At 37.3% G+C, this 26,442-nt stretch overlaps 1 protein-coding gene across 4 annotated transcripts in view; it reads left to right on the forward strand.

The window, feature by feature from the left end:
- The window catches only part of dpf3 (double PHD fingers 3), a 38,199-nt gene that overhangs the window by 2,236 nt on the left and 9,521 nt on the right, over positions 1-26,442 (forward strand). For 2 of the 4 annotated variants that reach the window (XM_084432076.1, XM_084432074.1), the window contains exons 2-9: positions 8,573-8,733; positions 11,602-11,709; positions 15,959-16,092; positions 17,675-17,770; positions 18,008-18,080; positions 19,687-19,728; positions 22,664-22,801; positions 23,924-24,052. In XM_084432076.1, coding sequence (XP_084288202.1) covers positions 8,573-8,733; positions 11,602-11,709; positions 15,959-16,092; positions 17,675-17,770; positions 18,008-18,080; positions 19,687-19,728; positions 22,664-22,801; positions 23,924-24,052 — 881 coding nt within the window. The remainder of the gene's footprint in view (positions 1-8,572; positions 8,734-11,601; positions 11,710-15,958; positions 16,093-17,674; positions 17,771-18,007; positions 18,081-19,686; positions 19,729-22,663; positions 22,802-23,923; positions 24,053-26,442) is intronic. The other 2 variants (XM_084432073.1, XM_084432075.1) reach the window with 1 other exon arrangement.

A 26,442-nucleotide genomic window follows, 5' to 3' on the forward strand; every position in this document is an offset into this window, starting at 1 on the left:
CAAGTGTTCTTTTCGACAGAGGAGCAGTCATGTATACCACACCATGCTCAACAGCATTTAGCCTATTCATTTATTAGCGTCTGGAGAGCGGGGTCAGGTGGTTTGCGTTTGTCTCGTCTCATATAAATCGAGGAGGGATACATTGAGGGGGTGAGAATGTGGGGTTTAGGTTAAGGCGTTTGCGGTTGGCTGTTCCCCTCCCCCCATCTTCGTCTGTCTGGATGCATTTCGCTTTCGCATTACAACTGCTCTACAAACACCGTTGAGCCCGAGGTCTTTGTGTGTCCAGGAACAGGGGTTTGTGTTGGGATAGTCTCCACTACATCAAACCCCTATCCTGTTCAGCATTGGAGTCTTTTATAAAAATAGACATACATAAAAATATTAAGTAAAAGAACTAAAAGGAAGGCATATTTTTAATGCCTCTCTTCATTCCATTCCATTATCCATTTGCAAACAGTAGAACTCTACATCACCTTTTTCCTCTCTTTTTTTTTTAAATAAATGTTTGCTAGCAAGCCAGACAACTGCACACTCCAGGAGTTCTTCAAGCTCTTCTGGCCTTTCTCTCTTGCTCAAGGCCCTTTCTTTATTCACCGCTGAGGGGTTTCTCTCAGAAAGTGTGCGATATCATGAAAGCGCAGCAGTCTGATGGGGCACCTATGTTTAGCTTCCTCACAGCCTAGATTTTTCTTCAAACTCTTTAAGACTGACTAAAGAGGTTCAGAGCAGAGCTGAATAATTAGGCATTGCATTTGTATTATTGGGTCGCTAATTATTTTCATGTTATGGCCGATAACCTGTAAATGGCTGATATTATTCATTCTATGCTATTTTGTACAATTACAAAAAAACACTAAAAACTAAAAATAGTACATTACCAGTTCTATTCATCAAAGAATACTGAAGAAAATCTATATCATAGTTTCCACAAAAATATCATGTAGCACAACTGAGTAATGATGCTGAAAATTCCTTGCCGTCACAGGAATAAATGACATTTTAAAATATATTAAAATAGAAAACAGTTGTAATCATTTTTCACAGTATTATTGTTTTTACCGTTGTAGTTTTTGATCGAATAATCAAATAAATGCAGCCTTCATGAGCAGAAGAGACTTCTTTTAAAAACAAAAAAAATCTTACAGACCTAACTTTTGCATGCTAGTGTATATTTCCAATATTGACAGATGCCGAAAAATTCAAAATCTGTCTGCCGATAATTGATATGGTACTGAATCTGATATATCATGCAGTACTATAGTTTATGCCATTAAACTAAAGAAGCCTGTAATTAATGATTCAAATTCAATAAAACTAAATTGTTAAATGCCTAAATTCTATCGCTAGATGATCAATGCTTTTTTTGGTATGCAAACGTAGCCCAGTAATTACTGGTCAATTGGATTAACAGGCATGTAATGAGTGAATGTGGTGCACTCAGTGCCCTGGGTGTTCAGAGAGAGAGAGAGATAGAGAGACTAGAGCTTCTGTTTCCAGCCTCTTCATCTCCCCATAGACATACAGAAAAGAGCCTGACTGTGATGGATCACTCTCTCTCTTCACACGACTCACTGTGGAGGGCAAATCCCTATTCATATCAGCGCCTCTCTACCCTCCGGTGCTACAGACTATATTAAAATACCCATACGATCACATAAAATTATTATTACGTTTGGATACGGGGTTTACTTTGAAGTGAGAGATTTTTGGAGAGGTTTAAAGCTGGGGCATTTCTGTGCCTGTAGCAGACTGATCATTTCCTGACTTCCATTGGTCAGTGAACACAAAGCCCCGCCCCAAATTAGCACCATTGGTTGAGCCAAATGTTTCTGTGTTGGGCATGTTGGGATGTATTTTAGGCTGGGATGGTACTTTAACATACAAACTGGCACATGGCACACTGGAGATCTGCACGTGGTATACTTTTAATGTAGTGAGATTTGTCAACGAGTAGGTGGTTTGAACAAGGCAGCCATGATGGTGGTTTGTTGTTGTTTTTTTCAAATCTGATACAGCGTTTCAGTTCAATCAAATCTTGTTTACTTGCACTGATGAAAAGCTTCCTTAGGAAGTGCTTTGAGACAAGACATCTCTGTGCCGGCCTGTTAACTAATGAAAGCTTAATCACATTTGGAGGGCCGGTTGACAAAGCACGTGTCTAATTTAAATGCAGTGCTGATTATCACGGCGGTATGCATATGTATTTTAAAACGAACAACAGTTCTCTGAGCAACGCCTACCTAAGCCAATGATTATTCATGGACACCTGTCCTGAGAGACCATTCTGATTAAATCAAACTAAAGGGGTCATTTAAATATGAAAGACATCTTCTCCATCCTTATGAAGTGTGGCTATGTTCCTTTGAGACACAAAGGAGACGCCCCTGTTGTTCAAGTAATATGAATGTAGACGCTGGCTCTGAGTAAAGGGGCCTCCAGCCTCTGAGTTACACACAGAACTGTGAATGAGCTGCAGATCTGCTCTGTTGAATAAAGAAGAGGTTTTCATTTCCTAAGAGCAGCCCAGGCACAAAGCACATGGCTCAGTGCAGAAGTTTCATTTACAGTAGTCATAGAGGCTGAAACGGGATGACAGAAAAACGCTTGTTTACAAATACCTTTGAATTGGACGTGTGAAAAACATACTTTTTTTAAGTAAAGTTCAAATATATTTTTAAGTATGTACTTTATGTAGTTAGTATGCTAATATCAATGTACTAAAAGTATACTGGTGTACTGTTTCAATACTACTTGGGACTAAATTGGCCCACTTTTTAGTGTATAAAAGTATTCTTTTAAGTATACTTTAAGTGTGACAGTAGTAAACTTTGAGTACACAACTAGTTTACAACTAAGTTTTTCATTTGTACTGGAACTATACTACAAGTGAACTTATACTGATAGTTTATACTTGTTAGTATATAGTATATACTTGATAGTTAATAGCAAATACTTGTTGCACATTTTTTTAGTTTATGAAAGCACACTTTGAAGTAAACTCTCAGTAAACAACTAGTTTAGTACTGTGAAGTTTTCTTTAAGCGAACATAACATACTTATAGTTTACTATTTATATATTATTTTTGCATTTTAAGTGTACTGTATGTTCCTATTTATAATTTTTTTATAGGCTACTTGAAATATACCTACCTTTAACTGTACTTTAACCCTTTCCATTTTAAAAACATTTTATTCTAGTTTCATGCATCCTTTTTTTTATCAACACTTGAATGTGGCTAAGTTAAAAAAAAATTAAAAGCACCATTTTAAACAAAAAGCTGATCACATTTTTGTCAAAGACTATGCTCGGATCGGATTCAGTACGATGATCAAAACATAGAGGTTCAACATTCATGGGTTCAACATTTCATTCAGTAACGTTGACCGTTTTGAACTTATATGCTGTTTAATGCTTGACCGTATCCTGTATAGAAAACATATAGGACAATTTTTTTTTGTTTTTTTTTTAAAGGGCTGCACAACTAATTTTCTTTGCTCTACTGCTCTACCTCTCAGTGAGAAGATTTTTTTTTTGCTGCTTTTGCCAGCAGTGTAGTCAAGAAGTTTGTCTTTTTCTAAATCGGTTATTGAGTGAACCAATCAGTGCCACTATTCATTTTCAAGTGAGAAACACATTTTACATTTAAACATATAGCCCAAATCCAAAATTAGATAGTTTGCATAAAATAATGACAATAGTAATAATTGAAAAAGAGAGCATATCATTTTTTTATGCAACAACAATGACAAAAACAATACATAATGATAATTTAATATTAAATATACTATTATGTATTAAATATACATAAATTAAATAATATCATGAATACATAACAAGAATAGTTATTATAATTATAATTATTAAGTAGAAAAAATAAGATAATAATGTTTTTATTTTTCACTATAGTTATTTATTGCTATTGTGTCAACATAAAAAATTTAAATAAGTTCTTAATAATTATTATTATTTTGTAAAATAAATAATTTAATATTAAATATACTAGTGAGCATGAAATAAATATACATAAATACATAATTATAACACAGTTGTTATTATTAATATTATTAAAGAAAAGAAAAAAGGTAATGCTTAAATTGTTGCAGTATAATGGTTATTTATTAATTAAATTAAAATAAAATAAAATAATATAAAATAAAATAAGTTTTGCATGTTGTTTATCAGACACTTAATCAAGCCATTAAACAATCTGTTGCTGTTTCTTTTTCAATTCATCATGAACTGTAGGCCTTTTGCACTGGTCTACATCTTTAAAACCTCTCAGCTTACAGTAGAATTGATATCCACACAATGCTCTGTCAGCTCAATGTTTATTCCAAAACATTCCAGTGTCATCCCATAATTCTGGTGAGCTCATATACACTGTTGAGAAGACCAGTTATAATTACCTTTCACTTTCAAAATTGTAAGAATATAACTTGACCAAAGTCACATATCTGTTTCCTGCCCACAACATGTATCATCTATAGAAGCAACTGCTCTTGGGGTTTTGAAAATCAAATACTTTGACAGATTTAATAAACATCCCTTCTATTCTCTCCAGTCCATAACTAATCGACCTTAAAAGAGTGAAGATCTCAACGACCTTCAAGCACCGTGCCTCCAGGGAGGTGGCAGAGAGAATACGTGTCTCCCAACACGCCAGTCTAACTGTTTACATAACTGCTCCAGTCTGTTGACCAGAGTCCTTGCCTTCAGTGTAATACGGGAGGCCGTTTATAGTAAAGGTTTTGTATGGGGGAGGGAGGCTGTATGAAGCATGGTGCTCTCACACGAGCTCTTTCCTTAAGATGGTGCTGAGAGACACCATCATCATCAGCCGCTCATTGGTAAGCACTTGTCATCTCTAGGGGCTGTTATGTTTTTGTTTAAGGTGCTGAAAAGTAGTTATAGATCGACTCTGAGAGGGAACTTGAGTTGAGAGCCATCAGGGGCGTTTAGTCCAGTGGAGCATGTTGATGATTATGGTGATAGCGGCTCTCGCGCAGGTCGTGGGCGCTCTAATGCGGGCCTCTGTCACTGCAACTTACATAATGACTCCTGCAGTCTCCAGCTGATAGCACAGGCATTTCGTTTCAGGGAAATAATGCACACAGGAAGCCCAGGAAAGAGAGCGGTAGAGGAGCAGGATAGTGAACGCTGGAGGAAAGAAGACGTGTAGATGTAATCTGGAGATTTTCAATGACGAGAGAAGAATCGAGCAGATTATTTCATAATTCATCGGCTGATCTGGGAGATATTGTTCTCAGTGTCTTCTGGGTGGAGACTGAAAGCATAAGGAATTGAATGATTCTGGTTTCTATTTTGATTTCATATAATGTAAAGATGAATAGTTGATTTTTAGACAACAGAACAATAACATATTTATTCCATTAAAGCTACACTGTGTAGGATTTTCTCCCATCTAGTGGTGAAATTGTTTATGACTACCAACTGAATATTACTTTCTAGCCCCTCCCATTCCGAGGGCGTTTTAACTCCTACGGTGGCCATATTATTTCAAATCTGCCGGCAGTCGCGAGTAATCTCCCCCTCGCATTCATCACGGTGCCACTGAGTGTAAAAACGCGAAAGGCGAAGCTTGAATTTCCAGGTTTGTCCCTCTTTGGCTAATGTATTTTCAAGATGGAGGCGCAACATGGCTGCCGCCATTCGAGCGACTCGCTCGTATTTATTCTAAATGGCAGATTCTACACTTACGAGAATACTTGATTAGTTGGTAGAAGTAATTACACATTAATGAGCACATATCATTTTGAAAGAACAAAGTGTTTTTTGCTAAGAATAAATTACAAAGTGTAGCTTTAAGAAACTGTTATCTCTCCTAAACACATACTTTGTACATACATAATCAGTATGACACGTTAAATGTGACAAAAATTCAAAATTCTGTCATCATTTACTCCCTTCATTTTGTTGTAAATCTCTATTACTTCCTTTCTTCTGTGGAACACAGGAATGTTTGGATGAAAATAGTTGAAACTATTAAAGTCAATGGGGACCAAAATAGGGGTGTTGCATGCAGTATTTCGGTATTGACTATATCCGTGATATTTAAAATATATACAGAGATTTTTTTGATAATACTATGCATACAATAATATTGTAAATAACTACAAGGTTTGACCCTCCTCCAACATAGTGGGTGGTGGTATTGCACCTTAGCACTTGTTGCCACAAGTCATAAAACATAATTTGTAGCTACTACTGTACTGCCACACAAATCATATCTGATGGCAGATGATAGCAAAACATTCTACCCGCACTCCAAAACATTTAGCTCGCCGCTGTGAGAGTTTTTTTAATTCTGTAAAAAAAAAAAAGACAGGGTGTTGCAGGAAGTGCTTTTGTACAGTAATGGTTACAAACTCACTTTCTGCCTCCCTACACTCTATTTGTGATTCAATGGCCCAAAAAAAGGAAAACACAAAATAAACACAGTTAAAGATGATTTTCACAGATAGCATTATTATTTCTTCAGAATTTTCATATACTTATTGTGAATTATTTTAGCCAGGATAATTGTGAAGAGAAAATCTGATACGAGTGACAGCCTTAGTTCAAAACAACATTGGATCCGACTGACTTTCATTGTGTGGACAATTTATTTATTTTTTAAATAGAAAGAAAGAAAGTCATACATATTTACAATTGATTTTTTAGTTAAAATGGAACTGGTTATTTTTAAGAACTTGTTCTTGATTCTCAAACCTACTTTTGGGGTTAAACTATGCTATCAAATGTTAGTTGTCTCAGTTGTCTCTCTCAGACCTTTGCTTTTCATACCTGCCTGCTCTTTTTCTTTCCTGCTCCCTCCAAACACTGAGGCTCTTTGTGTCACTATGCTGGGTTGGAAATTTGGAATACTCCTCTTTGTCCAACCCAGCATTCCTCACATATCTGTGTATCCTCTAGTCCAGAGAAGAGTGATCTAATCAAAACAGGAGGCAGTTATGGGGAGAGAAGCCATGCAGGCTGGCTCAGGTCCAGTGTCTCTTCTATCTTTAAAGGGGGTCATATAATGCCATTTTTGTACAAGCTAATATGATTCTTTAGGGTCTAAATTAAAAGTTTGTAATATACTTTAATTAAAAATTCTCCTTAGTATTGTAAGAAAACACTCATTTTACCTGGTCAAAAACAGCTCTGTTTTCAGCACGCCGTTTAAGTGCATGTGTCTTTAAATGATAATGAGCTTTGCTCACCCCGCCCCTCTGTTCTGTGCGTACACTGTTTGTAACACAATAACCACAATGCGTTGTTCATTATAAACTTGGGATTATGAATTATATTGAGAAGGTCGTATATAGAAAACATGCCGTAATGTACCCTGAGTGTAAACAGCCGCATTCATCGTGAAGCGTGCAGCAAGCGATTTGCAAAGATTAATTTAAATATTAATATAAAGGTTAATAAAACGTTACACTCACTTCTTCTTCTGGAGGTGCAGCAGGAACACGAATAGTTGGTACCGATCCTTTTTTCAGGAGCAGCTTCTTAGCAAAACCAGCTTTATACTGACACTCGTTTGTAAAGCAGTCTGGTGTGTGAAATGATTCGCGCAAACATGAAAGCATTGACGTTGATCGTGGGGAATATTCCCTTCGAAACCAAACTCAGCCACTGCGTCTTCAGCGGTTCAGATTTAGGAACATCAAAATGACTGATGTGTTCCTTATTGCACCCAAGAACAGAACACCACAATCGCTTAGACGCCATTCTGCTCATAGACAGTGCACCAGCGTATCAACAATGACCGCGCCGGTCCGCGCGGACTATGATTGACAGCTCGCTCACGAGCGAGGGCGGGTCTGTGTTGAAACGCTGCTGTCAATCAACAATCGTGGGAGGTTGTAAAAGTGCATGTACCATTATATGACCCTATTAAATATGGAAGTTGGTAGTCGTGTCTCAATGACTTATTTTGACTGCCTATAGGGAATAACATGGATGACAATGCAAGCATTTCTGTGTGCAATTGAGACTGTGCTTATAACTAAAAGTGCATGACTCTCAAACAGTCGGTGGGAAACTGAATTGTGAAAAGAAAGCATGACCCAGAGGCTCGACAGCACAAAACACAAGCTTGCTTTGAAACTGTATTGATGTACAATGGTATTAGCCAACAAAAATAGCCCTGTATTACAGACTCTTTAAAACTTAACAGCTCCATAGTCTGACTAATGTATGAGGGTGAATGTGATTTCACCAAGTACAACATCTTTGTTGATCCTGGAACAACATTCCAATCAACCAATCAGATTTGAGGGACACGTTTACACGTTTAAGTTTAGGCTTACAATCAGGGTTAGGTGCTTCTACATCAGTGTTACTCACCTATCATTTCCCTCTGATTTTAAAGATAACTTATGGGTACATTTAGAGGTAGGGATAGGGTTAGGACTACATTTTCAGGCAGGAATGTTGTTCCAGGATCAACAAAATACATGTCTTACTTTGCATTTTGGGTACTAGTAATTATTAGTTGAAGGTGGCACTGACATGGTTTATGCTAAAACCAGGATTCCTCACCAAATGTGTCTTCCTCAGGCTCGGGGACCAGTTCTACAGGGAGGCCATTGAGCACTGCCGCAGCTACAATGCCCGCTTGTGTGCGGAGCGCAGCGTACGCATGCCCTTCCTGGACTCTCAGACGGGCGTAGCTCAGAACAACTGTTACATCTGGATGGAGAAGCGGCACCGAGGGCCAGGTAGCACGTTCTACAAGAATAATATTGATTTGATTCAAATGTTCATTATTTATATCCCTTCATGATGTTTCAAACATGTATGCTGTTATTTTGTCTGTGGAACAGAAAAGGAACATTTTTGAAAAATCTTTACAAATCAGTGGTCTTTCCAATACGGTGACAGTTAAAAAAAAAGTGAATGAATGAATAAATAAAAGTGGTCATATAATCCTATAAGTAAAATATAATATTATGTTATAATGTTTATTAATATTATTATTATTTATTGAATAAAATGTATTGTAAAAAAATCATATACAAGACTTATATTTATAATATATCAAATATATATCATATTTATTATATAATATTATAATGATTGTATATAAACCATATGATTTTTGCTATATTAAATAAATAAATAAATAAACAGTCACTGATAATTCTACGTAAAGATTCTTCAAAATATCAAATCAAATATTCTGCTTCACAGAGGAAAGTCAGTTATACAAGACTGGGATGACATGAGGGTGAGTAAATTATATTTTAGGTGAACTATCCTTTTAATGAAGAGATAGGGTGTGCTAGCATAAATGAGCGATATTTCGCTTATATTGCATATGTGTTAATGTGCATTAAATGAACCACGCACTGGATGTAAAGTGCTGTCGTCTGGAAATGCCGTCATGTAACCAAATGTTTAAAATTGGTGTCGTATCCAGTCGTTCCACAATTTCTTTTTTTATCTCACCACAGGCATTTGGATAAGTTGGACTTTGGCACTGTACATACACATTCATCTAAACCTCAATTTTAATTTCACTAAAAAATGCAGCTTGATTTAAGGATAAAGACTGGCACATTTTGTTTTAAAGCAGATGGCACAGGGCGTGCAAATAATACGTGTTGATGAGCGTTTATACTGTGTTCTAGTGTTTAGGAAATAGCAGGTTTCCGCTTGTCACATGTTAAACAATGCAATAGACTATTCAATGTAATGAGGCAGAAGTATGCATTAGGGTTCTGTCTCTAGTCACACAGCATTCCTTTTCTTATTATCTGACTAAAACAGCCAATATCTAGACGTACAGATGCCAAAGGGAACAATATGCCTGCCGAGAACCGGACACAAATAGAGTCAGCGTCTCGCAACTAAAAGCTCCATAGCCACACCCTACACTTTGTGGTAGACCCGTGTTTATTGCATGTTTTTTATTCTGGGTTTCTCTCTCTCTCTCTGTTCCTCTATTTTACCATGTGACTCACATATGTAAATGCATGGTGTGTTATGGGCCAATCAGAGAGAATGACTCTGTCAACACCCCTGATGCCAGTGTTTTTGTTTTAAGATGTTTCATTAAAATTCTTGTGTTTAAATCCCTGTCCGGAAAAGATTAGGTTTGTGTTTCTCAGGATGATACCTGTAAAATGACATTTGTATGGCTTCGCTCGTTGTTAAAAAATGTGTTTGAATGACAATTTACATACAGTAGGCAAGCAAACCGTCATCCTATTTATGCATGATTTATTTTTTTATCACATCGCTAGTCACATGGCTGGGAGTATAGTGAGTCCTAAGTAAAATCGAAATTATAATATTTGTATTATAAACCTTAAAATAGTGTTTTTTTGTTGTTGTTTTTTTGCTATACATTTCAGTAGATTTTAGTCTTTCTCGTTGTAAAAATATCCACAAAATATGGTGTGCCGTTAAACCACAAATAAACTAGTATTGTAAATGTAAATGTAAAAAATACACATTTACATACACTGCCATTCAAAAGTTTGGGATTTTTCTTTTAGGATGCATTCAATTAAAAAAGTGACAGTAAAGACAAAATCTGTCTTAATCTGTTATTTTGAATTTCAGATTTATCAAAGAATCCGGAAAATATGTTTCATGCTTTCCACTAAATTATTTGGCATATTTATAATTTACCACCCGAGCCACTTAGCAAATTTATTCAAATACAGAACAGCAAAAGAGTTACCAGAAGCACCACAAAACTGTACAGCCTTTTCTGTTAAGAGCTGTAAGCTCTGGAATTCGTTAACATCTGACATTAAGACCATATCTGACTTAATAAAGTTCATTTCCAGGCTTCATTTGTGGCTAAAGACAAACCAAAACTGTAGCCATTTTTAAATATGGTCATTTTTTTGTTTGTGTGAGTGAGTGAGTGAGTGAGTGAGGTATAATGTACTTAGAAAAGCCCAACCAGGGACAGGAGTTGAAAATTAGCATTAGCTATAAACTCTGTATGTGGTGCATTAGTTGCAGGATTTGTATTGTAACTATGTTTGACTGCATTGTCCCTGTTAAATAAATAAATAAAATAAAAATACAACCATTTTCAACATGGATAATAATAAGAAATGTAAATCAGCATATTAGAATGAATTCTGAAGGATCATGTGACACTGAAAACTGGAGTAAGGATGCTAAAAATTCAGCTTTGCCATCACAGAAATAAATTACATTTTAAAATATACTGAAATAAAAAGCAGTAATTTTAAATTGTAGTAATATTTTACAATATTGCTGTTTTTATTGTATTTTTGTATCCAATAAAATGCAGCCTGGTTGAGCATCAGAGACTACTTTCAAAAACATTACTTTTTGACCAGTAGTGTACCTTTTGCTAAAATGGCCCATTTCAAAAGTTTATGCAATTTGTGGATTTTCTTCTATTTAAGGGCATTGAACCTCCATAACATCCACATCCACACAATAGATTCTAATTCGTATTTTTACACGAAATCGCAAATATCCTCTGTTATTAATCAGAACCTAAACATTCTGTACAAAACGAATCCCGTCCAAAGAATGTTTTTGTAAAGAATGTGTGTAAGAGCCTATTCAAACCATGCTACTTTCTGTGTTTGCAGGGTTGGCGGCAGGTCAGATGTACACCTATCCAGCGCGTTGCTGGAGAAAGAAGAGGCGACTTCACCCACCACTAGACCCTCAGCTCCGCCTTTGTGAACTCAGACTTGGTGAGATCATGATTGCGGCTAATTGTGTAATTTTTCTCGTGCTTACATTTTAATTTTGAATTCTTTATTTCTGCTCTTTTCTCTCTCCGCCCTTGCTTCTTTGCTCTGAGGTCATTCAGAGGCTGTAGAGCTGGCCCATCTGGGTCTCATTATCCTTCTCTGTGTCTATGTGTGCCCTGATCAGGCCCCTTTAATCATTTGGCCATGCAGCACTAGAATGTAAGTCTAGGGGACTGGTGTGTGTGTGTGTGTGTGTGTGTGTGTGTGTGTGTGTTTTGGGGGGGCTACAGAAGGGCTTGAGGAACTAGATAAAGGCCTTGTCTGTATCAACAAGAAAGCCACTCTATTATTTTCTTAGCTGTCCCTGAAAATACAATAGCAGTAAAGCAATACAAGAACCACTGACCTTCGCTTGGAGCTCAGCCAGCAGTTCAGCAAAAAACAGTGACTAAAACTGATTTAGGCATCAAGTTGTGTGTGATCGGTTTCCAATAATGCAGATATCAGGATTTGAATGTCAGAGCTAACTCCTACAAAGTGTAATGCTGGAACAGCAATTACACTTCTCAAGTCACATGACTGCTCTCCTGACACATTTGGCATCACGAATATATGATGCATTGAAAGTTCTGTCATTATTTACACCTTCACATTGCTCAGTTCCTATATGACCTTCTTTCTTCTGTGTTCCTGCTGTATACAAGGATTAATTTCTTCAACAACAACAACAACAAAAAAAAAATCTTACTGACCCCAAACTTTTGAACCATGGTGTACTTGTTTGCAATTAATGCAGTTATTGGGACTGGAGCTTTCAAGCTTCAAAAAAGATGTAAAAGCGCCATAAAATATTCTATACACTGTATTCAATGTTGCATGGTAGGAAGAACGTCAAACAGGTTTGGACATTCAACATGCAGAAAAGTAAATAATGACACAATTTTCATTTTTGAGTAAACTATCCCTCTAAGTTATGTGTTTTCCAGAGTCCTAGAATTGTAATATTTACGCGTATAGAGAGGCATAATTCTGGTCTGTTACAGGCAGCAGGGCATCCTGTCTGAAATGTGTTTGTGTTGTACATTTCTGGGTGCTCAGCCACTGTAAACAGGTTTGGTGTCCAAAATCCCATCCAAGTCTGGTTCATGATGACAAGCAAGCAAGTGTGATTCCAATGTAAATCTTCATATGCAGTCTTTTTCTCCACAGCAGATGTGGCATGTGGAACGGTCTCTAATTCAATAAACTGATTCAATTAGACTATTTTGTCTGCAACAACACAAAATAGCTGCATCTCAGTAAACTGATACATTCATTACGCTCTACATTTGCCATTTTAAACAGGCTCCTCTGAATTATCTGGCTAAATTCTTAATTAAAAGCAGTACATACTCTTTCCAGTTAGTGCATGCTTTTTCTGTGCCAATGGCATGCATAAAAATCACAGTGCTGCATTATATTGCAGTGATTAAAACCTTATGATTTGTGTCTGTAGACATCAACCTCTCTTAGCCTCTTGTTCATGATTGGCAGCTGGAAACGGGGGATGGGAGGCTGCAATCAGCCCCTGACTGGCAGTCTGCGCTATTTACAGCTCCTCTCCCAGGGGAAGAGTGTGTCTCGACTCAATCAGACACAAAGAGAATAAAGACAAGGACAGAGATTGATATAAACATTCTCAATCATGTACATTCATTTAACAGGTTAAAGGAAAGGAGTAAGAACATCTGGGGGCGAACACATGATATGGCCAGTGCTTGTGGGAGCAGAAAACAATTCAAATGATGTGTCAGATCTAAGGGTGTATTTCTTTCTGCTCCCTAGTTCACTAGTAGTGCATTAGTAAGTGCACTTTCCAGGGAGTCAGACATTTCTAAGGCTGCCCATGGTTCCACTGCACTGAAACATTCCCTCCCTACCTAGACATTCCCAGAATACAGTGCATTCTGGGAATGTCTAGGTAAGGAGGGAATTTTTCAGTGCAGTGGAACCAACATCAGATGAAGAGGGAAAGCTTGTAAGCCAGTAAAAAGGTATTGGAGTTATTAAAAGAAGACTAAAAATTAACATATTTTTTGGTTCTTAAACACTACTGTTTAAAAGTGTGAGGTCAGATTTATTTCCAATTAATACTTTTATTCAGCAATGGTGCATTAAATGACAATAAAGACATGTATAATGTTGCATAAAGATTTCCATTTCAAATAAATGATGTTCTTTTGACATTTTAATTCATCAAAGAATCCTGAAAAAAATTATTTCCACAGAAATATTAAGCAGCACAACCATTGTCAACTATGATAATAATCTGTTTTGCTTTATTAAAAAAATGCAAAACAAGCACATATGTCTTAATGGCACTGTACATTTTAACATCTAACAGCAAATGCATGATGCATATACAGCATTTTCAATATCAGCTACGTGTGAATTCATGACCTTGATCATGAGTGTCCCAATCTTTAGTGGATCCAGGCCCCTGGTAGTGCCCGTTAGTATTCAAGAAATACCGATTCAGGTCATAAAGATCTAGGGAGTGAAGTGAGACACAGCCAATGACTAGGCTATTTATTTTCTTGCCTTCTCCTCCACACACACACATCCTTTATATTATCTTCAACACCTGGAGCTTTTCACCTTTAATGAGCCTTGAAAAGCTATCCACGCTATAAAAATGTATTGATGGCTGGTGTATCTATCCAAGAATTCTACCCAAACTGATGTTGGCAAACACACACACATGCACAATCTGTCTGCCTGTGTGAAGCTAATTCATGAAGTGTCTTCAGACTATTGGTTTAATTCACTGTCTGTGTCTCCAGATGATTGTACTTCCTTTTTGGATATAAAATGGGGTAAAAAAATCAGAGAACAAATCTGGGACTTTAATTTGGGGTTTTTATTTAAACTTGGAAATAAACAAAGATTAAAAAATATAGAAATACATAATATTAACACAGTGGGCCCTATTTTAACGATCTGAAACGCAAGTATCAAGCGCGAAACGCAAGTAACTTTGTGGGCGGGTCTTGGGCGCTGTTGCTATTATACCGGCGGGATAAATGACTCTTGCGCCCGACGCAAATCTAAAATGGGTTGGTCTGAAGTAGCTTCATTATTCATAGGTGTGGTTTGGGCGTAACGTGAAATAAACCAATCAGAGCGACATCTTACATTCCCTTTAAGAGCAGGCGCGCTTGCTCCATGGCTGATTGCTATTATAACGGCGGATTTGCCAGGTGCACGCTCACAGCCGAGGAGACCAACGTTCGTAAAACACAGAGAAGTGACATTGTATGGGGATGGAGAAACCCACCCAAATTAGCTTCGGTTAAACAGGCGTATAAAAATTTGGGTAAATGTGTAAGCTAGGTTTATGCTTATATTTTTTCACATCTTCATGGACACAACAATGATTTCCCTCGTGTGTTAATATTGTTCCTTGTAATAATGTATGGTTTTCTAAAAATGAGAACTGCTGCGTCTGTGTATAGATGAGATAAGCAAAGTGTATGCGCGTTGTGGACACGCTACATTATGGCCACGCTACATTATGGCCAAGTATGCGCCCTTAAAATAGCATATGAATAACATGCGCAACGCGCCACTGACTTTAGACTAGGTTTTTCCTGGTCAGTGGCGGAATTGTTTTCTAAACCTGCAAAATAGCACCAGGGAACGTTTGCGCCGGAACACGCCTCCTCTTTGCGCTGCACCGCCCCCCGGGAGCGCAAATTCATTTCCTAATTTACCGGCGTGCGTCTGTGGAGGGAAAAGTCCGCTGTGCGCGGGTGCAAAATAGGAATGATACATGCGTCGGTGTACAAAGTCAATTGCGCTGGGTGCAAGATAGGGCCCATAGTCTACTCTGGATGTGGTGCAGCTCGATTGCAACACTACAAATTCCTGATGGTAAACTGATGCTCTGTTCTATTTCTTATATACTTCAAGCACTTCTGATACAAAGGACAAATGGATTTGAAATGGTCACTTTGTCATGTCCGGTGTGAACAGCTTCTAGCTGTTGCAGCGTGATGCGACAACGGTCGCATCCATTGTAGACATGATGTAAGAAATTTAGTCACTCAATATTATGCAACTATGATTTGAATAAAATGTATGTAATGAAAAATCGGAAAATAACGCAAAATAGAAGCATTTTCACTAGTGGCCATTTTCACTGTTGAATTTTTTTCTACTGGCTGACCACCTGACACCTCGTTTTCTGCTTCTTTCTTTTTTCGTTTAGAGGCTGAGCTAATGGCCAAGAGGGAAGCCCCGCCGACGGAAGCCACGGCCCTGGAGGCACTGCTACGAGGTGACGGGATCTTGGACAAGAGAAACAATAACTCGAAAGAGGAAGAGACACTACTGGAAATCCAGGTAACACATCAACAGTCATTTCTAATTCCTATTCACTACACGACTTCCAAAGTCATTGGATTGCTTTTCTTTACACACTACACAACCGTATATAGTTACCAATGTCAGTTCCAGTCAAAAAACTACAGGACTTGGATCACTGACAGGTCTAGATATTTAACTTGTTAAATATCTCTTGAACATCTGCGGCGCATCTGTTCTTCTCTCAGATCACATCATTGATTATTCAAACATAGCGATCGTCACTCACATGACCTAGCATTCATTTGCCTCTTGTTGTTGACCTCCATTAACTGATGGTGAAAATCAAGGCAAAAGTAGTTTGTATGTGTGGGTGGCTTAAGGTACAGGTTTTAGCTCTGTTCTAAAATATTCACAGACAGCAGGGAAAAAACAACAACAAAATACAAATAATAAAATGTAACCATATAATCATGAATATTAAATAAGCTGTTTCTCTCAAGCCACGGAAAGCTTCTTCACTAGCTGCATTACTGTATGGTACAGAAGCGCTACCAAACCAGAGATGGTCTGAAAAGGTTTCAGGCAATGGCGCAGAAGATTGTAAGAAGCAATCTACCATTAATCAGTGATATCCACCATTCACTGTCACTGTAGAGTCCAATCCATCACCTGAGACCCCCTCCACCTCAGCCACAAGCTGTTTTGTTTCCTACCTTCTGGCAAACAATACTATACTATTAGGGCAAGGACCACTAGACTTGACAGGACACAAATTGCAGCATGCTTTCTACACAATGCACTGCACATTACTATATATCTACTCAATATCACACAGTTGCTCCTGAATATCATTCAGAAAAAAACACACACAATTGCGAGTGTGATCTTGGTTCCATAACAACAGTTGAATAAACAAGTTGATATTAAGTTTAACTTACATTTTAGACCCAATTTTCCCAGTAACTTTTTCAGTTTATGCATCCAAATGATGCTGTAGATAAAACAACCCTCGCATTTCCAAGCAACATACAGTAGATGGTGTTTTGTTCCTGAATGGATAAGTCTCTATGAACTAATTGGTTGAATAAATGATTCAATGACTCACTCATAAAAACAGGCTTTTGTTTCATTCCTGAATGAATCGACATCTTTTAACAGATCAGTTAAATTATTGATTCAATTACTTATTCATAAAAATAGAAGTAGCTTGTTTTGTTCCTGAATGTCTTTGAATGAATAAGTTGAATTATTCAAAGATCACTCATAAAACAGTTGCTTGTTTTATTCTTGACTGAATCAGCTTTTATGATGAAAATATTATACATTTTGAATGAATTGGTTGAATAAACGAGTCATTGACTCAATCATAAAGAATGGAGGACGAGAAATAACTGTTGTACAATTACACATACTTTGAGTACAAATTGATAAACTTGCAAATTGATTAACATTTGTAGTGTCTCTTATACTATGTCTTATTTTCTGTTTTTGCTACGAAAGCGTACGCCGATAAAGTTCTCCACTATCTCTCTGAATATGTGGACTATTGTCTTTTCTTGTGCAGTGCATTGATCTTTGTCATCTAATCGCTTACCTCAACTTTCTTCATTCTCTGCAGAGGGTGCTTGATGCAGACGAAAATGGGGATGGTTTCCATGACGATGAGGATTTTGAAGTGGACACACCAAAGAGGAAGCATCGAAACAAAGGCAGGGTGAGTGATGAGCATGACTCATCAAAGTCTGTGTATGGTGTGAAGGAAAAAAGGCAAGTGAGAGCAAGAAAAAATGGAGGATTGACACCAGAGTGAGAAATAAAACATGAAAGAGAGATACCTGACTTATGGTGTGTGCAAAGACAGAGAAAGGATAAAGAAAAGAGAAATGATCTAAATAGTGATTATGTCATGTAAAAAGTAAGTGTTATGTGTTTTTTTTTATATGTTGATCAGGGTCGAGGCTCTGGGCGCAGGCGAACAGAAGCAGCGGCCAACGACGATCAGGATAAACCCTACGTTTGTGACAGTAAGTGTCAATTTCATCACTTTCAAATTCAATGTGTGCCTTAAAGTCTAAGCAAGCTGAAATATATATATATATAACTTTGTATACATTCAAACTTAAATAGAAAAACCAATTAGGAAAAATCTAATTTGTAACCTAAATCGCCATTATGCATTTGAGTACAAAAGTCTACTTAGAAAATGTGATATTCAAAATCTAATTAGAAATAAACAATGGATTCGAATTTAGAAACATTTTAAAGCTAACGTTAAAATGAATAAAAATATTTATGATTCTGCACTAATTAAATTTGTGACATTTTGTGACTATGGGCCCTATCTTGCACCCAGCGCAATTGACTTTGTACACCGACGCATGTATCATTCCTATTTTGCACCCGCGCACAGCGGACTTTTCCCTCCACAGACGCACGTCGGTAAATTAGGAAATGAACTTGCGCTCCCAGGGGCGGTGCAGCGAAAAGAGGAGGCGTGTTCCGGCGCAAACGTTCCCTGATGCTATTTTGCAGGTTTAGAAAACAATTCCGCCACTGACCAGGAAAAACAGTCAGTGGCGTGTTGCGCATGTTATTCATATGCTATTTTAAGGGCGCATGCTTGGCCATAATCAATGTAGCGTGTGCACAACGCGCATGCACTTTGCTTATCTCATCTACACACAGACGCAGCAGTTCTCATTTTTAGAAAACCATACATTATTACAAGGAAAGATATTAACACACGAGGGAAATCATTGTTGTGTCCATGAAGATGTGAAAAAATAGGCATAAATCTATCTTACACATTTACCCAAATTTTTATACGCCTGTTTAACCGAAGCTAAAATGGGTTTCTCCCATCCCCATACAATGTCACTTCTCTGTGTTTTACGGCCCTGACGAGAACGTTGGTCTCCTCGGCTGTGAGCGTGCACCTGGCAAATCCGCCGTTATAATAGCAATCCGCCATGGAACAAGCACGCCTGCTCTTAAAGGGAATGTGAGATGTCGCTCTGATTGGTTTATTTCACGTTACGCCCAAACCACACCTATGATTAATGAAGCTACTTCAGACTCCATTTTAGATTTGCGTCGGGCGCAAGAGTCGTTTATCCCGCCGGTATAATAGCAACAGCGCCCAAGACCCGCCCACAAAGTTACTTGCGTTTCGCGCTTGATACTTGCGTTTCAGATCGTTAAAATAGGGCCTATTATTTTTTCGCCCAAATTGTTATTGTTGAATATAATTACAAATATCATTTTTATTTTAATTAAATTATAAAAAGCAATATATTAGTGCAGTATATACATGAATATAACTTAGTAGAAGTGTATAACAGTTTTCATTTCACTCTGTTGTCTGTGTTAATCAAGAGATTTGAACTATTATGACTCTACTGCTGTTTGGCTGTCTTATTTTGGGGTCCTGAAAAAAGTCTTCCATTTTGTCATATGGTACCTGCCTGTGTTTCTCATCTTGGCATGGTCGCCTGTTATAATATCAAGAGCATGTGACTACCAGAGGAGATACTAGAGCTACTTTGGGTTCCAGAGGCCTCTCTGAATGTAACTTACTTCCTGTATTTTGTTTTCTGTCTCTTCTTTTGCTTTGTGTCTCCTCTGTTTCAGACAGATACAAACAAAAGCATAACTCAAAAACCGCTGACTCAGGTATTCAGCCATGTTGCCATCTTCCTCTTGCTCTGACATATGGGCTATGCTAATGACAAGGCTAATCATTTAATGCTTATGTCGGGGAGGAATTATTAACATTAATCAGCTGGTTCAGTCTTTTTCTCTGTAGCTGCTGTTGATATTTCACGACGCTTGGTCAAAGCTATCATGCATGGCTAACAACGCTGCTGCTAAAATAGCAAAGCTTGAACACCTAGCCTTTTCATTGCTGAATCTAGATTTGCAGGCCCTTTTCTAGGTAATCCACTGCATTGCTGGAATGATTGACTCTGGATGTGCAGTTTTCTGAAACGAAATGCATGTAGTTGCTTCCCTTTTCTGGCTTAATGGTCTGTACAAAACATAAGGTCTGTTACATCAAATAGATACTAGGGGTCTAAAGGTGCACTTAGTCATTTTTGTCAACATTTTATCCCTATAAAGAAATGAAAAGCACTTGAAACAAATATGATTACAGTGATATACAATCACATTAGATGAAGACATATTATTGGCCTATAAAATAAAAGAATATACTTAAGCGTGTACTGAATGTAATGCTTTCAGACACTGAATTGCACATTAAATAATTAAAATATATGAAAGTTTTATAATTGTATGTGCTTAAAATAGGTGCTTTAGTATGTTAGTCATTTAAGCATAAATGTAACAATAAAGATTACAGACAACCTAAAAATAGCACTGAAAAGCATTTAACTGTAATAAAATGTACTTCAGAGTAAAATAAGCGATCATCAGGAAAAACTGGGGCGGGATTTCATCCTGTCCACTGGATTGGGCCAGTCGGATTGATTGGACAGGCTTTTAGTATTAGTTCACATTAATATTCTCAGCCAGCTATCCCTTGGTTACATAAACAGAAGGAAAAAAGAAGAAGAAAAAAATCGAACAGACACCCCTCTTTGAGGTGAAGCAGGAAAAACTATATAGAAAATGTAATGGTTAATGGTTGTCTTTAAAAATCAAAGAAAAATGTCATAGTTTCTTTCTTAGTTTCTGAAGTTTCATAGTTCTTTAGATACTGTACATCTTGCTTTCCTCCTGTATGGTTTGTTCATCCCTTTTTTTTTTATAGATTTGAAGTGAGAGAATTTATTACTGTGAAAATATTGTGCTTACCTTGCTGGTATTGCAGTCTGCAACCCACAGATGCTTGACATGTTTACTGCATCTTTTCTGTGCTGAGGTTTACATAATATGACAACCTAAGCCAACATTTTCAGTAACAGCAAGCCATTTGTATTCTCTATCCATTAAACACTTCACCGCTATGCTATGGTTATGTGAAATATCCCATGTCTGTAAATCCCAAGGCATTGACATGTGTTTTCAGTGATCGGATCACCGTCGGATAGCACTTGACCACATTAAAAACTAGATATAAATGCACCTAAGATTTATCAAACAGATTCTGACCACATTCAACAAAGGTGCCGTTCGATATACAAGTGATATAGTTTTGCTCTAAAAAGGTCACTTCCCCTATTATACTCCTTGAACTCTTGAATTTACCGGTCGACGTCTTTAGCAGTACCTATTAGGGGTGGCACGGTACATGAAAAAACATCCGAACCGTTCGGTTCGCTTGTCTCGGTTCGGTGCGCGTGTGCGTCGCGCGGTTTGCACGGTTCGACGCATGCGCAATGTAGCCTCGTGCCCGTGCTAATACAATGCTAAATCATAAATCAGACATATGTAGAATTACATTACAATGTCCAGCAATCGATTTATATAGTACACTGAGTTTACCTAGACATTTAATGAGATCTACTCCACTATATGTTGTTTTTTTCATGTGAATAAATAGGCTACATAGATCGACTGTTCCACGTAGCCTAATGGTCCAGTGGCAGAACTTGCCAAGCGTATCAAAGGTTCTGAGTTCTAATCTGCGCTCGTATATATTTTTTTCTTTATCAAAACCGATTATGTTTATCAGCGGTTGTATATCAAGCAGGGACCGATTTGTATGAATTTTGTTTTATTATTTAATCGGAACGAGTAGCCTTGAGTCTCCTCAATGGATTGAAGCGCGCGTCCGAGTGATGAATGTGCGGCCGCTGCGGTGTGTGCGCGAGCCACGAGAACACTGTATCAGCACCACTGATCGCAACTGCAACGAGCACTTTGATCACTTGATTAAAAAAACACATTTCAGCGCTAAATTGCTTCTTATTTAACAAACGAATGAAACAAATACTTTGCTAGTTAACTGGAAATGTTTTATTTATTTGTATTGGTACACCCGTGCTGCAAGATAATATCAACCCTGGCAAAAAATGGTGGGGACATGTCCCGCCTATGATGACGAGACACGAGGATAAATTGACAAATAACGGTCCAACACAGCCCACGTAGCTCTACAGATGATGGACCTCCAGGGCCACTGAAAGTTTCCTCAGGGTGACTGCTCACTCATATTACTTCAGAATGGGAAATGAGAAGCTGCGTTTTGCAAACACACCCCATTTATGAAATAAATAAATAAATAATTAGATAATTCAGCTATATATCATATGCTGAAGTAAATTTTTGGAGTGTTAAAGATTAAAAGAAAAAACAACAACATGAACCGTACAGAACCGAAAACCGTGACCCTAAAACCGTGATACGAACCGAACCGTGGGTTTTGTGAACCGTGCCACCCCTAGTACCTATAGGTGTTCATGAAGACATACTGTGGGGTTGCAGTGCTAATACTGTGCCTTAAACACCCCGCATGTCTCTCTCACTGGCTGAGAACATGCGGTGTAGATTTTGTGATAGAGCTTTGATTCCACTGCTAGTTGCTTTGTGAATTCCTTAGATATGTGTTAGTGTCCCTGCTTGATTATTAGAATAACTTTGAGACTAAATGAGAAGTGTTTGCCACTAAAATGGATCTCATTGTAACCAATGTTCTTTATCTTAGTCTGTGGGAAGCGTTACAAAAACCGCCCTGGACTAAGCTACCATTATGCCCATACTCACCTTGCTGAAGAGGAGGGTGAAGAAGAACGAGAAACTGAAATCCCCCAGTCTCCTCCTGTCCACCACGAGAATCACAAACGTAAGTTAATATTCCTTTTAAATGTAAAATAAATGTTTTAATATCTAAGCTTCTGTTCCAACACCCAACATACCATGTAGCCATTAGATTAGCTGTTTTTAAGCCGATACCTTAATGTCAGCAAGAAATGGGAATTCACCTAAATGAATCTTAAAGGGATTATTTACCCCAAAATGAAAGTTCTGTCTTTAATTACTCACCCTCATGTCATTCTAAACCCCTAAGACTTTCGTTCATCTTCGTTCATGCTTGACGCGCGAGAACAAACCTCTTGCAGAAGCTCAAACGTCCTGCGTACCACGAGAATGAACCTCATTGGTTCTCACACGTCAAGCGAACATGCTTGAGCTATTCTTTTAATAATCTTATTGTGAACAATTCATCCATGCATATGTTTCTTTAAAAATAAATATTTTAACCTTGTAATATTAAATAAAAAATGGTCCTGTCTGACTTTTCTCTGGTGGCGTATACTAGACATCATTTAGGCCATGTGTCCACCAAATTATTTTTTCCTAAGGCCAGCATATTTTTTCAGTTGTTTTCAATGGGAGCGCCGCATATTTAAAAAGGACAGCAGCGTGGCGTGGCGCTGCACGTCTGTGGTCATGTTCCAACTGGCACACTTCATGTGCACTTGCGGTCTTGTGGACTTGCAATGGCTGTGGCCGATATACACCCTCGATGCACACTTTTTCCAGGCTCACGAGCTCCGCAGCAGACCTATACCTGACGGCCAAAGTGGCATTACGTCATGAAAGTGTGGACTCGCGAGGGCTTAGGGTTCCATTTGGGACGGCCTATTGGGACATAGCTGGGTTTTTTTGGGGGGGACGCTGAGAGCTTAAAAATTTTCAACCTCACTGACCAACAGCCACATCCTGCTTGTAAAACAGCAACAGATGACAACAACAAGCACAACAATCATTTAAAACAAGACCAAATACTCTACATTTTATCGACGTTTTTATATTCAGAAACACATGTAATACATTTCACACAAATATCTATGGGGATATTTCATTCCAATTAGATGGAAATATTTTCTATTGATACTTTTCAATACTAAAATTTTGTCATATTTAACTCTTCCCTTTATTTTAATTTGCACTATTTTTACAGCACAGAAAGGGCCTGATGGCACGATCATCCCTAATGACTACTGTGACTTCTGTCTGGGAGACTCGGGCTCTAACAGGAAGACAGGCCAGGCTGAGGAGTTGGTTTCCTGTTCGGACTGCGGCCGCTCTGGTGAGTCCGTTCATTTCACTGTATTCTCTATTACTCACAGTAACAGTTACAGTATCTGCTCATGTTAGATCAAGTAGGGTAGTTTCACCTCCATCTAGCCTTATTCTCACTCTGAGGGAGATTTTTACTATGGCATAGCCGTAAAAAATATTTTTAAAATGTATTGCCAGAACAAACAAACAGTAAAAGCTGTCAAAGACAGTATTCAGAGATTTCTCTCTCTCTCTGTAATCAATGTAATGGTGCTCTAAAATGGGCCAGATTACAGTAGGTACAGTATATTTGGTCAGTAAAACCTTGACTTTGACTACAAATCAGAAGCGCATAGATATTTGTATTAAGTTTAAGTCATGTTAGTCTTCTATTTAAAGGAAGCAGAAATGTATGATCATTATACACACATCATTCTTGTTTTTATAAGGGAATTTAATGTGAAAAAGGTTTTGCACACATACACATTGGACTACAGAAAAAAAACTTTTAGCTTTTATATATATATATATATATATATATATATATATATACATATAATGTCATGCATATAACATTTATATATATTTTTTTTTAGAAATTATGATACCAATTATAATAATTATTTTTAATTTATTTTTGAGTTGATCTTGAAAAAGCCCATGAAATTAGACATTTTTAATGTATCCATCAAAAGTAAAATAAAATCCCATTTTAATGCTTTATCATGCCATGCATCAATAGCACATTTCATCAGCTTGTTTGTGCATATCCCATCTTTTCGTGTTTTTTGCTAGAGCATGTTTGTTTATTTGTTTTATGGAGTTTCGCTGAGTGTGATTTGGGTTTGGCTTGGCATAACCGTGTCATATTGAAATGATTTCCCAGACACAGATTAATACTATTAGAAAGGCTTCTTAATGGAGAGTTGCCATTAGCAGTGATTTAAAACCAGACTGGGCTTAATCTGTGCCCCGAAAATCAGCACAGTGGGTTCAGAGATATGCAGATTAGTGGTCGACCGATATTCGTTTTTTTATGGCCGATGCGATGACTTAGAGAGCGGGGTGGCCGGTATAAAGCCGATATATTTATACTTAAAATTTATCCTAATATTTACTTAATATTTAATAAATTTGAAATAAATAATTTGAAATTGATTTAAAAAATAAATCTGTAAAATAAACATATAATTTAGATGGCAACTTCTTAACTATGTTATCCTATTGCAGTATTTTAACAAAGAAAGAAATATTAATAAAAAATATGAAAATATGAATAGAAAGATAATAAGTAAAAAGTGTTACCAACAGGACAATCGGTAATCTGGTAAGTTTGTGCACACTGGGAATCATATTTTTTAAATAAAGACAAGGAAACACTAATTTTACATACAGCACATATGTGAACACATAGTGAACTGGAAATAGTGCCGAATATTTTGAAATCAAGGGTTTAAAGTTTGTCGATCGTGCGTCTCCAGTGAAGCTGAACTCTCTTGTCCGTATTCAGTTCACACAGACCGACCGTCATGCACAGAATACAAATGCACACTTCAGAAGATCTCACAGCTGGATTCGACAAAGTCTGCATGGTTTGAGAAATAAAATGTTTATTAGATATAAAAAATTGGTCATGGCGATATATAGGCTATCGGTCGAACACTAATGCAGATTACCACTGTCTTCATACAGTTGTTTATCTGTTGCAGTCTTGGTATTTATTCGTGAATTCTTGCGCCATTTAGAAACATGTTGCATTAAAAGCAACATGTGAGCAGAGGTGGGACAGTATCATTTACTTACCAAATGTAATCAGTAACGTAATACAAATATCACAATATAAAAATATTTGACTGCACTTAATAACTTTTGGAATTATCATGCATGTGACTTGAGAAAATGAATCATTACTATTTGATTTTTACTAAAATATATTTTGTGCAACAAAACAACAACAAAAAAATCGTAGCAATAATATTGAACTTTTTTATCTTAAAATGTAGAATCATGGAAATAAAATACCGATAAAATAAATTCATTAATACCGTTGTTTACTGCCAAGATTTTGATGCCGTACAAAAAGACATTTCAATAAAAATCATCTAGTTGATATTCATTTTCTGCTACGACTGTTTTGACCATGGCTAGGTCACAGTCGGAAAGAGAAAGCAGGTGCTATTCTGTGCTTTCTGAGTGTAATGGGATTCTATTAAAGCAAAAGAAAACATTAAATCATGCCCTTTTGCAAGGCTGATGCCAAAATTATAAAGTCCAAAAGCATCATACCACCATAGGCATTTAGGGGGACAAGACCCCACCAATATTTGATATTTCTTTATGCTGCCATCCATTATGCATTGCTGTTTGTTGTTAGGATGGCAGACAGTTTAAACATTTTAGGCTGGTTTGACTCAGCGG

This window comes from Rutilus rutilus (genome assembly GCF_951802725.1).
Source record: "Rutilus rutilus genome assembly, chromosome: 15".
Lineage (NCBI taxonomy): Eukaryota > Metazoa > Chordata > Actinopteri > Cypriniformes > Leuciscidae > Rutilus > Rutilus rutilus.